General features: G+C 46.3%; 1 protein-coding gene across 8 annotated transcripts in view; it reads left to right on the top strand.

Annotated features, from left to right (window-relative positions):
• Positions 1-15,902, top strand: part of pard3ab (par-3 family cell polarity regulator alpha, b) — a 230,300-nt gene that overhangs the window by 111,921 nt on the left and 102,477 nt on the right. For 5 of the 8 annotated variants that reach the window (XM_027291164.1, XM_027291170.1, XM_027291153.1 and 2 more), the window contains exons 6-12: positions 757-848; positions 2,690-2,773; positions 5,418-5,543; positions 7,356-7,783; positions 10,767-10,906; positions 11,269-11,397; positions 14,302-14,337. In XM_027291164.1, coding sequence (XP_027146965.1) covers positions 757-848; positions 2,690-2,773; positions 5,418-5,543; positions 7,356-7,783; positions 10,767-10,906; positions 11,269-11,397; positions 14,302-14,337 — 1,035 coding nt within the window. The remainder of the gene's footprint in view (positions 1-756; positions 849-2,689; positions 2,774-5,417; positions 5,544-7,355; positions 7,784-10,766; positions 10,907-11,268; positions 11,398-14,301; positions 14,338-15,902) is intronic. The other 3 variants (XM_027291143.1, XM_027291156.1, XM_027291160.1) reach the window with 3 other exon arrangements.

The raw sequence follows: 15,902 nt of genomic DNA, 5'->3' as shown, positions 1-15,902 counted from the left end.
GTGTGTGTGTGTGTGTCAACAGTCTCAGCTTCCGTATTCAAACGACACACACCAAGTGTCCACAGTTAATACAGAAGGAGAACAAAGGCGATGTCATTTTGAAGAAGTTGTAAAGGGGCATGTATTTTTATACACGTGGAAGACCTCCTCCGATCCGCTCGTCTCGGCTCCGTCAGGTTAGCGGCTCCGCGTACTTTTCAGTTGCTGAATGATACTTTTTTTAGGGTTTCAACTCAGAATTTAAGGACCAAACTGCACAAAATCACCCAGAGAACCGCTCGGTTCTTCAGATCTCGTAAGGAAAACGAGCATCGGGCACCATGCTTTGTTATTTTCTGCTGTGTCAGGGTGAACGACAGATGATTATGCGTCCTAGAAGCCGTGCGCGTCCCGCGGAAAGACTAGAAACTAGAAGTTTGACAACATCCACGAAGAGCTCCGTGCCACGCCGTGGTTGAATTTCCTGTCAGCAGAAGTCATTAGGGTCACGCAGAATTGAGCTTGTTAGTCCGGGCTCGACGTCGCTCGGCCAATCTGTCGACCAGCCATCTGGAAAGGCAAAAATAGTTCTCAGCATCCATTTTTTAATAATCGAGACACATAGACTGATTAGCGGTCACTTCGTTTTGCTGGCGAGGACAACTGTAGCCGTGACAGCGGCTTGGCGAAGTTTAGGTTGACATCTCCTGACGTGTGAAAGAAACTATGATTCTCTGAAGCTCACTCTTCTTTGCCATGTTTGTGCTTTGTTTCCAGGATGACGAAGGCAGAGAAGAGGAAAACGGCAGGATCGAGCCGGTCGGTCGAGCTGACTCCTGCATGGACCACACCCCTGTGAGGTCACTAGAGTAAGTCGCCGGATCCGCTTCCCCCCGTTTCTTTTTTCCTGCCTCACCAGTCCTGCTGAAACCAAACCTACAGGCACGAGAGTGACTGCCCAATGAATATTTAATCAGGTTTATTCCAAAATGTGTCACCACAGCGGTCGGTACTTTCTCTTGTAGCTTTGGTCATCATTTCAGTTATGATCAAACACGTTGCTGCGTTTCCAGATCTCAGCAAAAAAGACTTGGTGAGCACAATTATTCCCACTCGGCCAAATCAACTCTCTCTTCTCTCTCTTCTCTACACGCAGTAATTACATACGTAAGTGCTTTAAAGGCAGAGCAGCAGGTTACAGACTGTAATCGAGGTTTGTTTGTAGAAAAATCTCATTTCAACCCTGCTTTCCCTGATTTACATAATTCTCTTCTGTGGGAGCGAAATGATCCTCGTCTCGCCATCAGAGCTCTCCCACGCACTAAACCCATTCAGCTCCCGTTATTAACAACTGTGTTTTGTTTTGTTATTTTGCTTTGTTGCATGCCTCCAGTTTAATATGCAGGTATGGTATTGTTATTATTCCTGTTTTATTTTTTCCCCTCTCTCTCTCTCTCTCTGGCTTTTCCTGCCTCTTAGTCGTCAACGAGGGGCCCATTTTCCCCGAGCTAATCATAGTCATTGTATCAAAGCTGTGGGTCGGTTAGATTTGGCATCTTGCGTGTAGATGGACTAACAGGTGAAGGATGCCAGACCCAGAAAAGCAAATATCTGTGACTGTGTTTTGGGTCAGAAGGATGAACAGCGATCCACGTGTAAAAGCAATAAAACGATACAGAGCCGGGGGCTTCATCGGAAATGCATCTGTGCGTGTAGGAGATGAAGTTTGAATTTATTCTTTCCTCACTTTCATTATGAAGTTTTTTCAGCTGTGCACAGCCACAGCACAGTTTGCTGTTTCCAGATATAAAAGAATGAAGCTCCGACCCTGCAGACACACAAGTCAAAGTGTTTCAATGCGAAACACGGCATGTAACAAGGACAAGTCATCTGACATCAGGATAGTCGGGTTGTTTTGGGAGTCGCGGGCTGAAAAGTTTGGGAACCCCTGCCTTAGATTTCCAATTCATTAAGATCACCCTACGAGTTATGAGGCTGCAGGAATGCTGTCGCCCTCTTTTGTGTGCTTGTGCTGTGTATTTCAGAGGGTGTGTTGGGTTTGAGGGACGAGTTGCATAAAACTGAAAGGCAGTCCAGGAATCAACTGAATTTTAAACCTGCACTTCAAACACATCACTCAGTTCTGAGCCGGCTGCCATCGGCTTTCTGGATTTTTTTGCAGTGTGACATAAAAGAAACCAAAAAAAAAAAAATCAAGCTCATGCTTTTATTTTGAAGCTGCAGGCAACAGCGTCAAAATAAAAGCGAGCTTCACACAGCAGACGTGTCGTTTGAAGACTTTGACTTGTGACACACATGATGATTTTTACACTGTAGACATCAATGTGTTTGACGCTCAGGAGCAGCCCTGAAGAAATGACACAGATCCCAGCCTCGAAGTCTACAGTGTGTGTGTGTGTGTGTGTGTGTGTGATTCTCCGTTATCCTTTACGTGTCCCGTTTTCCCGTACATATGTTTGATTTATTTGGATTGCTCTGTTTTTTTTTGTTTCTGTTTTTTATTCACACTCTTTTGTCACCGTCTTGTTTCTTTCATCATCGTCTCATTTCCTGTTTTGTTTTTTCCCCACATGGTGTCACCCCTCTCCTCTCTACATCACTCCACTCTCTTCCCCCCACATTGAACCCACCCACCCATCCACCCGCCCTTCACGTCTCCTCGTCTTCCATCCGTCACCGTCTCTCCCAGAGACATAGTCAAACTGGTGGAGGTGTCAAACGACGGCGGGCCCCTGGGAATCCACGTGGTGCCTTTCAGTGGCAGGGACCGCAGGTAAAAAAATATCCAGAGCAAAGAGCCCTGGAGCTGTTTCAGACAGACGGGGAGGGAATAAAGGAGAGAATATCACCCACAGGGCCTTGAACACATCGGAAAAGGGTCAACATAGAAGCTCAACTTAAACAGTTTTTTATTATTTCATTTAAAGTCTGTGTAAAGGAAAATCTGAGATTTATTTCAAAATACATTAAATATGTTGGACAATAGTTGCTAAAAACACGTGAAAAGACTTTGAACCATATATCACTGAAATGTGGAGTCAGAGGTTCAAACAGTTTTTCACCAGTTTTCAGTCTCAGGATTTTGTGGGCGGTCCTTAAAGGGTGGCTCGATGACACGCTGAGGCCACCCTGAGCAGATTTTGACTCCTAGTTTCATAAACTTGTTGATATTTTTAATAATTAAAATTTGGCTGGGTGGTTCATAACACTTTCTTCTTTGGTCTGACAAACTCAGAACAGATTTATTTTTACTTTACACGGACTTTAAAGAGCTGTGTTTGATTACAGAAGAACTAGTTTTGCCTACCTTTTCCAGTTTTGAATTGCTTTGCACTGGAAGGAGGTACACAGCTGACAGCTTTTAGATTTAAAAATTTAAAAAAATATTGAATTGCCCACTTATCCCCTTCAGCTGATGACTCGTCAGCTTTATTATAGACTCATAAAAATGTGCTTTTGTTAAAAATATCTTTAAATGTGTTACTTTGGCTTTTCTTTTTTTTACTGTGTGCTGCATCACCTTAGACACACAAACACACACCCACACTCACACCGGACATTCCTTGTTTGGTGCCCATGTGTAATTACTCCTACTTCATCATATAATCCCACACACACACACACACACACACACACACACACACACACACTCTCAAAGGGGTTTGGACTGCCTGCATCATGAAGCCATTTGCCAGTTTACAGCGATCAATCATACTTGTTTAGAATTTGCAGGTGACCGTCATATTTCTCCGTAGCTGCTGTCACATCAGCTTTTCATGATTCAAAGGATACACTGAGCATACACACACACACACACACACACACACACACACACACACACACACATGCACACAGCTGGAACAAGGCTATGAAGGAATTATAGGAATGTCGCATCTGGTTTAAATATTCCCCCCACAGAGGCATGTTTTTTACAAACAGTTAAAACGCTCTGTGTAGTTGAGTGTGATATTGATTTCAAAGCTGACGTTTACATGGAGGTCCCTCTGTATAATCCCTCCAAATAAAGTTTCTATAACCGGCACAGGACAGTTTTAGAGGCCGAGGTGTTTCCTGCAGAGCCGCAGCCCCAACAAACGTCCAAACTTTCTTTATGACTCAGCAGGGAGACGCACAAACACGATCAGCGACTACAAACCTCGCTGCCCGCGCTTTATTGAAAATCAGGATCATATCACTTTTCTCTGCCGCCCAACTCAATCAACCTAAAAGCACATTTATAATGCACTTTTCTTTTATTGGGGAAATGTCAGAGTAGGCGTTGTCCCAAGATTAAGATGCCCAGCTTTCATCAGAGAAATAGCCGCTCCACCAGCAAATCGCATTGTGTCCTCGCTCAAATTCAATCAGCCGAATTGTCTCATAACTTTTTTTTTCAACTCCTGAACTTTTCTGCCCTCTCTGTAATCACATTCCCATTCATATTGAATTAGAAGCCTTAGGCGAGGGCGAGCGTTAAACCCTAAAATCAACCCAATTCACCCGGGCGGCACTCGCTCATACCACCTCCAGAAAAAAAAGCCTCACTACACACGGACACAGACTATAATACCAAAGATTAGGTCCATGCCGTCTTCCCTTGATTTTCTTCCTCAGACTCGGATCTATAATCCGCAAAGCGCCCTTTCAGGTGAAGTTAGGCTCTCGCTGTGGCTGTGCCGGATCCGGCGTAAAGCCAGTTTGCCACGGCAGATTACAAAGGCGACGACGGGTTACAGCTCAGCGCGGTTGAAGTGTTATACAAGCGCGATAGACCGGCCTCCCTCCAACCTCGTCTGCAGTCTTTATTTTCTGCTCGGAGAAAAAGGCCGCAGCAGTCTCCGGCGTTAGATAATTAACACCTGCGAAGCGTCGACCTCCCTCGGCAGAACTACAGTCGAGTTTTTCAATGTGTTGATTGGCTTTGAATAGCTCGCTCTCCCCACACACACACACACACACACACAGAGTCTTCTAAAGCACCCTGATGTGATGTGACTGCTTTCTCTCATAAGCCTCATTGCTACACTGATGATGCAAATGACAGGACCACACTGTACACTCTTTTCAAGTGCCGCATGATGGAGCAGAGGCAGCAATCAGGCGTAGCCTCCTTTTTTTTTTTTTTTGACTGAAAAGTGTTTCATTGACACGGCACAGACTGATTTCTGGATGTTTGTATTCATTTTTCTTGAGGCAGTAATAAAAGAAAGCTGCAGAACAGCAAAGATTGAGTCTCAGAGGGTTGACAGGTTAGCCACAGAGCTTAATAGTCTCAGTCTAAGTATGATTTTGGCACAGAAAGTGTAACTATGTTCAAAGAAAGTCACCGTGATAGATGATTCACTGCATTCTGCACCTCAGCTCTCTCCACGGACATCGTCTTGCACCTTGTTGACATGAACGTTTGAACGTTTCAGGACTCTTGGCTTGTTGGTCAAGCGTCTGGAGAGGGGAGGCAAGGCCGAGCAGCAGGCCCTCTTCCAGGAGAACGACTGCATCGTCCGTATCAATAACGGGGACCTGCGAAACATCCGCTTTGAACAGTAAGACGGCAGCTCGCGGGGACGCTCAGTGCTGATGCTCCCTGGACCTTCGCTCCTTCCCTCTCTCCCTAAACTCCTCTCTCTCCTCACGCCTCCTCTCTCCTCACGCCTCCTCTCTGCACTCCTGCCGGTGCACAGGCTACTCTGCCGCCTGTCACCGTGCTGAGCTAACCTTTCCCTGTTAAACTCCTGTAGGTCGCTCAGTCGCTGAAGCGGTTCTCTGCAATCCTCTCAGCTTTTTTACTCCCCTGTGTTTCAGTAACAGCTCCACTGGACTCCTCTAACACCTTTCTCCCTCCTCCTGAACGGGAATGAGTCTCCTAACATTCACGTGTACTGCTTTCATCACCTGCTAACTCCCCTATCCCTCTTTCTTTTTAAGATGCTATATGCTGCATGCACGGCTTCATGCCGCATATATAATGTCGTCTGACTAATGCGATTTCAGAAATCCAGCGACGCAAATGTGTGTTTGATCTTCTGTTCACCTGGCAGCATAAATGCATATTAAACATGTGCATGTTTTCAATTTCTTTATACAAATTCATAAGAGAGCACGTGCACCTACAGGTGTATTATGATGATACATTTCTATCTCATGGGACTGGACATGGGCAGGAATTTAAAGGGTCCGTACTGTCTCCTGTAGTATCCAGCCATGCGTGTAGTTTTGGATTTATTGGCTGAGGCTTTGGAAACGGAGCTAGGATTAGGGAAAGGGAACTGTAGAGGTCATGAGGTGCACCGTCCTTCCCCCAGTTAGTCAAGCTGTCCTGGCCCCAGTTGTGCTGAATCTTGATCTTTGAAGTAAATAAAAAAAAATCTAGTGTAGCCTTTATTTATTTTAAAAAATCCTTTAATAATGTTCAAATTGAACTTCCAAAATCCAACAAAATGAAAAAAACGAAAACCAAATAGTCTCCACACGAAAGCCAAGTTCATGAAACAGCGTCCCTGTAGTTTGTCGACTGTTTGAACAAAGGGAATATTAGAAATGCTTCCAGCAGTTAATCCAAAATTATCACTGAGTAAGTCGCCTTCTGACCTTTAGGATTGAGACTTCCATATATAGTGTCGTTACAAGAGCATCAACAGTTGCTCTCGTTATTTATTTAACAGTATTTTTTTTTTATAAGGGGGCCACTCCGTTCTGGCTCAAGTCGTAAAGATGCCGAGACAACGCCGTCCTCCTCGGGGAACGCCATTAGCGGCTGGGAAAAAACGGGCCTGGAATTTCACAACAAGAATCTCCAGGGGCCCAAAATTTTTAAGTTTGTGGTGGGGGGAGTGCAATATAAATTCTGGTGGTGCCGCGGCATTTCCCGAACGTCCGTGCAGCTGTCAGGTTGGGGGGGGGCGGCGGCGAGGGAAGAGTCTGCTTTATTGAAACAGGTGGTGCTAACAAGGCTCCGCTGTTGCAGCGTGCTGACAGCCAACATAAGTTTCCATTCACACCTACTGTACATGAGCTCACACTAAGATGGACGGGCGGGGGGGGGGGTTTAAAAGAGGATTTTCTGCAAACTATCCGACGGATGGAGGTCTCCTTCATCTGGAGCCAAATGAGGGGATTATGTGATGGAGCTGTCGGGGAGGGTTCAGTCTCTTTTTAGAGTCGCTCACGCTGGCAATGAGTATTAATTAACATGTCAGAATGTTCAGGTGGGCGAAGATGGATTTTATATGTTATACAGAATGGATGTGTGAAGTCTGTGCGGCATGAATGTTTACGATTGTTGAAGAAATAATCGACTCTCTCCATCCTCTTTCCAAACCTCTCCCTTAAATGACTTCCCGCTCTTTCTCTCCCAGAGCCCAGAACATGTTCCGTCAGGCCATGCGCTCTCCCGTCATCATGTTCCACGTGGTGCCGTCGTCCATGAAGACCCACTACGAGCAGCTGTCCCACGCCGAGAGGAACCCCGCGTACGCCTCGGGCCGCTTCAGCCCCGAGTCGCTGACCGGCAGCACCGTCTCCGGCATCGACCACGCCCCGCAGAGGATGTCCAGACATGGTTCCCAAAGTCACCCGCACTCACATCCGCATCCTCATCCGCATCCACATCCACACACTCACCCGGAACAGAATGACGGCTACCCTCCTCTGAGTCACCCGGCGGTCTCTGCAGCCAAGCCTCCGATGGGACAGACACACTCGCCTCAGCGGGGGGTGAACTCGACGCCAACTGCAGGATTTACCAAAAAGGTCGGGAGGAGGCTCAACATCCTTCTAAAGAAAGGTGAGGGTGACGAACGGTCTCTGTAGAAACAACTCCAAAGAAAAGTACTTTGAGAACTCTACCGACCGCGTCGAAAAGATGCAATCGGTAGAGTTCTTGCAGTTGTTTTCAGCCAACTGACAAGAAACATGGGGAACAAAGTGATAATTTTATGGATATTGGGTCACTCTCCCAGTCTTACGATGCACTTAACCGTGAGTTTCACCATCTGAGTCGTGTCTGAACGGTTGTTAGACTCAGGGAAGATACTTAAACCTCGAAACTTCTCTAACATGTCAGTCCCTCGATGTTGTGTTACATCATTTTGTTTTTGAAGTATCGTCTGATTCTTTCCAGAGGCTCTGTGAGGAAAAAAAAAAAAGAGATGGATGCTTTGCATGTTCTTTCCCTTCCAACTCAATAAACAAGCACATCAAAAAACAAGTGCAGAGACAGTTTGTTGAGAAATGGTGCAAACACAGAATGTTGAGCGATGATGTAACGGGCTTAAAACCATCCAGGGTTTGTCGTGCCGACGTGAGCGGCGAGTCCAATAAACAGCATCGAATCTGGGAGGTGGCAACGCGGAATGAAAGGACAGGAGGTGATGTTGGGAATAAAACTTTGCGGGACTTCTCCCTCGGTACGGGCTTTGACTGACAGCTGGCGCAGGTGGTGCGAACCTCTGCCAACAGGATACCAGGTGTCGGTGCCAGGTCTCAGGGCCAGAGAGCTTGTTGCTAAGCAGCCGCTGGTCCCTACGTGCTGTCAAATGCCACAGCGAAAGACTCTTGACGGGGCCGCACCATATGCCCGTTGGAAGTTTTCACCCAAATCTGTTCCCTCGTCTCTCTTGAGGCTGGAATCAAGCCAGGACATAAAACATAAAAACACCCAGCTGGTTGTTGCCTCCCAGCTGATTTCCACTTGTCTCTTCGCCGTACTTTTTCCCTCTCGCTCTCACATCCTCTGCTTAGTCATAGCACCCAGAATGCACCGCTGCCTGGGCTTGATATTTGAGGAGATCTGTTAGAGATGCTATCTTCTCTCATTCCACCTTTTGTTTGCTGTTGTCGGAAGCAGCAGCCACTCGCAGGGATTAACGGCGACTCCCGAGAGGCCGTTTAGCTCGTCTGTTTTGTTTCTGAGTGCCGACTTTAGCCCACAGCTTTCGAAGCGCAGATTAAACTCCCCGTATTGTTTATGCGCTCGAATCAAGACACCGGCCTCTTCTCCTCAAATCCCGGGGAGTATCAAAATCAATCAAAGAATCCCATTCTGCAGAGGAAATTGCTTAGGTTGGTCTCAATCAAGCTAATGGCAGTTTTAAAAAAGATCCTCCTCCCTGTTTAAAGCCAGAAACGCTATAAGCATTTACCGGTGAGTATAATGCCGCACCTCGTGTGCCTGCGGGAAGTTGATTGGCTCATCAATGTAGGGGGATTAGGTAGAGGATGTGAAACAGAATAGCTAAGTGTTCTGCTTTTCTTTGCATCAGCTCAGTCAGACAGGCGGCGGCGAGGATTAGGGGCCCGGTATTCTGATACATGCGAGGACGCTCGCTGTCGTTCTGATATTAACTTTGTTTGACGGCCTTACAGATCTCTAAAGCACGTACACGCAGTCGCTTGATCGGAGCTCTCAGAGTGCAAGGACAGAAAACACCTCCATCACCACAGACGGTGCAGAGGTTGTTTCTCTGTCTCTGGCTTTAATTAAATATCAGGCAAAAGTATTAAAAGTCTTCAGGGTGAAGTTACATCCTCCCTACCATAGATCCTATTTTAATTATTCACTATGAACCCTACTTGAGCTCTGGGCTGACGGGATGCAGGATTTCTCTTCATTTCCTGTATTTATCTTGCTTAATAGTAGGAAATTGTTTGTTTGTTTGTCTGTCTGTCAGGATTATTGATGATATGAGATCTGGGCCTGCGTGCCTAATGGTTCATAATGACTTACAGTCTTACAAAAAAAAAAACATGTTGCAAATGTACACAAACCAAATTACACCCGCCCACGTAAACATAGATTAATAAGTGCAGACGGATTAGCAACATCTAATGATATTGTACACTGTCGGGTCATGGTGCTAGTCGTTACCGTGTCCTGGTTTAAAGTCAGCGTGAAGAAAGAAAGAATAAATCTGAGTTCTGAGTTTGTCAGACCAAAGAGGAAAGTGTTATGAACCACCCAGCCAGATTTGAATGATTAGAAATATCGACAAGTTCATGAAATCAGGAGTCAGCTCAGGGTGGCCTCAGCGTGTCATCGAGCCGCCCTGTAAGGACCGCCCACAAAATCCTGAGACTGAAAACTGGTGAAAAACTGTTTGAACCTCTGACTCCACATCTCAGTGATATATTGTTCAAAGTCTTTTCACGTGTTTTCAGCAACATAAAGAAATAAATCTCAGAATTGCCTTTACACGGACTTTAATGTTGTTGTAGCGGAAGAAAGACTGTTGGTTGTGCTAATTAGGTCCTTGTGTATTTCCTGCGTGTAACACTGTCCAGACAGAGCGATTTGTCAGCGGTGCAGCTGCATGAGTGAACTCCACGTACAGTAAAGGCAAACGTTTGCAGATGTAAACGCTGCCGTCAGGGTTCCATCCTTCAAATTAATAGCTACGGTTGTAAGCATTGATTTTGCACCATCCTGCTCTGCCACCTCCTTATTAAGGTGGTTACTTGACGACACGTTAGCCTCACGTGTTGATGTCAGATCATCAGGAAGGAAAGAAGGAAGGAAGGTTGCCTCCACTGTAAAGAAACGCAGCTTTATTCCTTTCCTCCTGATCAAACAACCCCATGTCTTAAACGCTTACTACTGCCTGTAGCCCACAAACCTACATCAGATCCAGAAGAACCGCACCAGCTGGATGGAAACTTTAACCGCAGTAGCTGGAGCTTCAGGGGGAACAGAGGAGCTTGTGCTTCCAAGATAAAAGCAGATACAATCATAAGACTTCCTCTCTCCTCCTCGCTGTTCTCATCCCGCACAGGTCCCGAGGGTCTGGGCTTCAGTATAACATCACGGGACGTTCCCATCGGCGGCTCGGCACCCATCTACGTGAAGAACATTCTGCCTCGGGGAGCTGCCATACAAGACGGTCGACTCAAGGCTGGAGACAGATTGCTGGAGGTGAGAAAGTGGGAGCAATGGGTTGATTGTGATTGGATCGTAGACGTGCGGCGGGCTACAGTTGTAGTTTTGTTTCAAAATTAGACAAAGCCCACAGGTGCTGAGCCTTTTAATCTTTCAAAAAATACCACTCATCTGTTTAATTTGAATTAATGTAGAAATTGAGCATCCTGGAATTAAATCAAAGAAACGTGTTTTCATCTCGTGCTGCAAGGCGAAGCGCTCTTTGAAGTTATCAATCTATTTGCATGAAGGATTACACCGTGCACCGCTGAATCTACGGGGTTACGAACAAAACTGTTTTTGTTTTTGCTGTGTTGGACTCCTACAAAGTGAGGATGCACTTTTTGTCTCCCGTTCAGGTGAACGGCGTGGACCTGAATGGGCGGACCCAGGAGGAGGTGGTGTCTCTGCTCAGGGCCACACCCATGGGCGGAGCCGTGGAGCTGCTGGTGCTGAGGCAGGAGGACACTTTCCTCCCTCGAGAAGTGGTACGTTCCTCACTCTCCTCCCCCTCCTGAAACATTCCTTCAACTCTTCATAATACATTTCACATCATGACATGTATACAGTCCCCCGTCGCATGGATAAGTATAGGCTGTGGGTGTGTGTGCTCAGGCATGAGTGTGTGTGACTGTCACGAGTGCAGTTAATCCCCACGGTGAGCGCCGTGTTGTCTTCTCATTTCCCAGCTAACACAACACGCTAGCCGAGCATGCAGATTGATCGTCCCGCTCCGTCGCTGCACTCCTCTCTATTATCGAATGCGGGCTCGCCTCAGAGGAAAACCTGTAGAGCTCAATCTTTGCTCTTCATCTCCTTCACCCTCTCGCTTTCACTCCGTCTCTGTCTTCCTCCACGTGTCGCCCTCTCTCTCCCCATCGCGCTCCTTTCATTCTCCATTCACCGCTTCCTCCCTCTCTTTCCCCTTTGCCTGCTTACTTCTTTCTCCGTCTCTGTATTTCCATTTCTCCGGCTGTGTTCTGCCTCCAAGCTGACTTACTAGATTGATGGATGTTGGGGATGAACAGACAGACGCGGGGCAGGTAGTAGGCGCGGTGTGGAAAACACACTCGGCTTGAATATCAATCAGGAAACATCCTCGCACATTACGCTACAGAAACGTCTGTGTGCTGCTTTTGCAGACGCTGCTGTCAGTCAGTCAGTGGAGACAGATGTCATTCACAGCTCGTGACTTCAATGATTCACGCAGACTGCTGCTAATTCAGTCGGTACGTTTGTCACGACTGTGTGCTCTCCTCAAGGTCACGTTTGATTTTTTTTTTTTACATCGCGCCAGATGTTTTATGTAATTATCTTTGCAGACAGATCAGGTTTGATGCATTGCACATCTGGAGTTAGCTCAAAGTTCTTTGATACAGATGTGAGCGTTTAACAGTCAAGGCAGCAGAACACAGAGAGAGAGAGAGAGAGTGGAGGCTGTTGGCGAGCCTTAAATCACGGCGGTGTTTACTCCTCAGCAGCGGTCAGTGACTCTCTGCTATCTCTCTGGCTGCACTAGCTGGCTTTAACACGCGCCTTATCGAGCAGCAACATGAGTTATAGCACCAAACGGCCTTAAATCCCCCCAACACCGCCACCACCGCCCCTCTGTTGTCATAAAAATGGTCTCTCCCAGCACCCTCAGCAGTCACCAGGGCCATTTACAGGCACACGCCGCCTTTCGCGAGCGAGCAGTGTCAATCAAACGGCTGATTGGTGACAATTATCACAGCGAGGGATGCAGAGGAGGCTATTGGCTTCGCTGTCGCCACGGGCGAAGTTAAATGAGAGGAACTGCCACACTGGTCGATACTCATCTTTAGATTAGAGCCGGGCTTTGAGTCGGGCTGACTCTGCGTTAGTTGGTAGTTAGGTGGCAGGATTTATTTGATCTGTGGTTATCAGCTGTGGAGAGGGTGGAGAGAGCGATGTGAAAAGAGGTTGGGGATGGGACTCGAGGGAGAAAGAGAGGGCCCGGTGCACAGAATGAACAGCTTCAGTCTTCATCCAAACGCTGTAAGCCCGGCTGAGCATTTCCTCTCATGGCTTCGAGAGATAAGAGCGACTAAAACAGCGTGTCAGTTCAGAAACAGAACAACAAAATCCATTTTATGTCAATGAAAACTGGACGGCTAAAGTCAGCTTAACCAAAAAAAAAGAGTTTCAAGAGGGTGAACAACACATTTCCTTGGCACATGAACGTGAATTAAAAACGGCAGCTGCTAAGCTTTATTTATTAAACCTAATAAAGTTTGATGAAAAAACTAAAGTGAGCAGCTGTCGAATCATTTGCGCAGCTGCCGCATGCAGAGAACTTTTAGCTGTTTGACACGCTGGACAAACACTCCTCTAAAATCAATCTCAGATAACGTACGATGAAATGAATCGTAGAGCGTGATAAAAGAATCAGACACACTGTGTAAAGTGATATGCTAATATCTTATAATTAATGCACCGCACATGCGATGCAAATAATAGTTTGACTGACAGAGAAAATGGACTTTGCAGCCTCGTTTTTTTTTAGGAAAATCGTATTTAAGTTTGCTTATTTAAAGGTCCAGTGTGTGTAGAATGTAGTGGCATCTTAGTGGTGAAGAGTCAGATTGCAACCGACTGAACACCCCTCACCTCAAGCATGAAAGAGAGACTACAGCAGCCGTGAAAAAACGTGCAAGGTGGAGCTTTAGATCAGTTCATAAAGTCGAGGTGAAAGTCAGTAAACACATTTTTCAGGCGTATTTTTTAAAACCTGTTTACAGCCGAAAGGCAAAACTCAGGGCTGTGTTTAAAGATCAATACTCACCAAATATTGTTTTTTTGTTTTTTGAAGATTGAGTGTAGAATAATTGGAAAAGCATCCATCAGGTGAATTATTCATCAGTGAATAAATCTGAGTGCTCAGACAGTCCACAAAGCCTGTTGCTTTTGAGGTCGCTTTCATCCGGATGAACCGAGACGTTCTCTTTTCTGGATTTTATGGCAGCTGGACAGCAAGAGGACGCCGGTGAGACGGACTCCAGAGAGTAAATTAGACTTGAGACTGTAAAAAGTGTGCTGGGGTACCAAAAATAGGATTTTTATCCTCCTTCCTTCTGTCCCCGTTGGAAGCGACACCTTCCGTGACATTTCGTCCTTGCGATCGCAACAGTTGTTTCACAGAAGTTTGAGCTCGCACTACCCGGCAGTAACTCCCCATCTGTCTGCTGAGATCTGTCATTTTCATATCCTGCATGCCCTTTTTTATATATATATATATATCACACTGCTTCCAATTATCCATAAGTTTCCCCTTTCACAGCTTCTTGTGTGCTCAAATTTTCACTGTTTCCTGTTCTTAAATATTTTTTTGCTTGATTACTTTTGGTTTCTTGTGTCCCACCTCCATCCTCTAGAACGCCGAGCCCCAGATGCAAAGCCCCAGAGATTTGGTAAGACTCCACCCCAAACACTAGCCTTGCAATTAAAACCCACAAATCCTCCTCCTCCTCCTCCTCCTCTCCTGCTCCTTTATTTAACCCGAACTCCCCCTTTTGCGTGCATGTTATCAATCCCAACATGTTATCACCTAGTTGGGATGAAAACAATAGCTGATGCATTCAGGGTCCACTTGTAAACTAGCTGGTTAATCAAAGTCATGCGTGTAAATATTAGTCAGTAACATTAATTTTAATCTCCATCCAGAGTTGCTCTAACGAATCACAATTTCATGGTTCGTCAGTGTGGCCCGTTGGGGCTGTGCTGCAGAATGATTCGCTCCATCACTCCCCTCAGAGCTGTATTTGTCAGCGGAGGTGAGAAACACATGGGAGTTTGCTTTATTTGTCGGCGTGTGGATAAGGTTGTCAGTCTGGCCTTCTCGCAGCAGACTTGCTCCGATATGCGAGGCGAATAACAAACAGCCTGTTTAGTTTATTGAGGGGAGGCACGCGGAGGCGACTGCAGCAGAAAGTTTGACAACTTGGACGGCATCTGTAACGGAGGCGCTCGACGTATATTGCCTAATATATCACATCCATAAATACGCAGGCGCTGAATGCAAATAAACATTCCTAATGTTCGGCCTGTGCCCTGCGGCGGCGGCAGACGCAGTTTTTAGTGTGAGAATCTACGTTCAGCAGGACCGTACAAATGTTACGACGCGGTCCCGACAGCCTCCAACGTCACCATGCCCCCGAAAGAAAAAGGTTCCCCACCGCAGCAGCTGTTAAAAGCTCATCTTTCTTTACAGCTGAAATTAAAAGACCATTCAGATTTCCATAACTCTGCCGTTTACACCGCCGAGCTCCAGTTGTAATTTACCCAGCCGCAGACTTCACGTCTTCACATCTGGCTTTTTTTTTTTTTTTCCCTTCAGGTTGCATCTGGCCTAAGTGTGGGCGCGTGAGCGGTCGCGTTTTCGCTTGGCACATTAGAAGTCTAATTGGCCAGTTAATTTGATTGGCGGTCGTACCTGCCAGCTGTGTGGACGATCCCGATCATCATGGAAACATTATGGCGGGACGTCGGCGATTATTGCGACTGCAGCTGGCACGTCTTACGAGTTTAGACGTGTGGGTCTTGCTTGTCAATGTACTTTGGCATCGTAGTGAGGGTTTTGAAGGACTTTATTACCTAGAAGTCATAGTTTTATCTTTTATTTTGCCTGTAAAGGAATGGATCGTCTGCTAACTGCACATTTGAGCTTGGCGATGTCTCTTTCCGACAATATTGTCTGGAAATCGTCAGTGCAAATCTTTATCAATTAAACCTAGACTAAACAAAAAATTTAAAAACATACTGGCATGGTACCTTTTAAGGATTCGGGGAAGTAAAAGAAATTGGTTCATTTGCTCTTTTTCGGACGTTTACCTCCCTAAAAATCGATGCAAACCACCGGGACGACGGCCAGATAGAGTGAGGAAATGCACCACGGCCATACTGTCTCCTCTCTCTCTCTCTTCATTTTGTCTCTTCTCACCTCACCCTCCTTTCCTCAGTTCCCAACTACCAGACC

The sequence above is a fragment of the Larimichthys crocea genome, chromosome II (assembly GCF_000972845.2).
Source record: "Larimichthys crocea isolate SSNF chromosome II, L_crocea_2.0, whole genome shotgun sequence".
Lineage (NCBI taxonomy): Eukaryota > Metazoa > Chordata > Actinopteri > Sciaenidae > Larimichthys > Larimichthys crocea.
The sequence above is the reverse complement of the archived record's forward strand: the minus strand, read 5'-3'. Positions and strand labels throughout refer to the sequence as shown.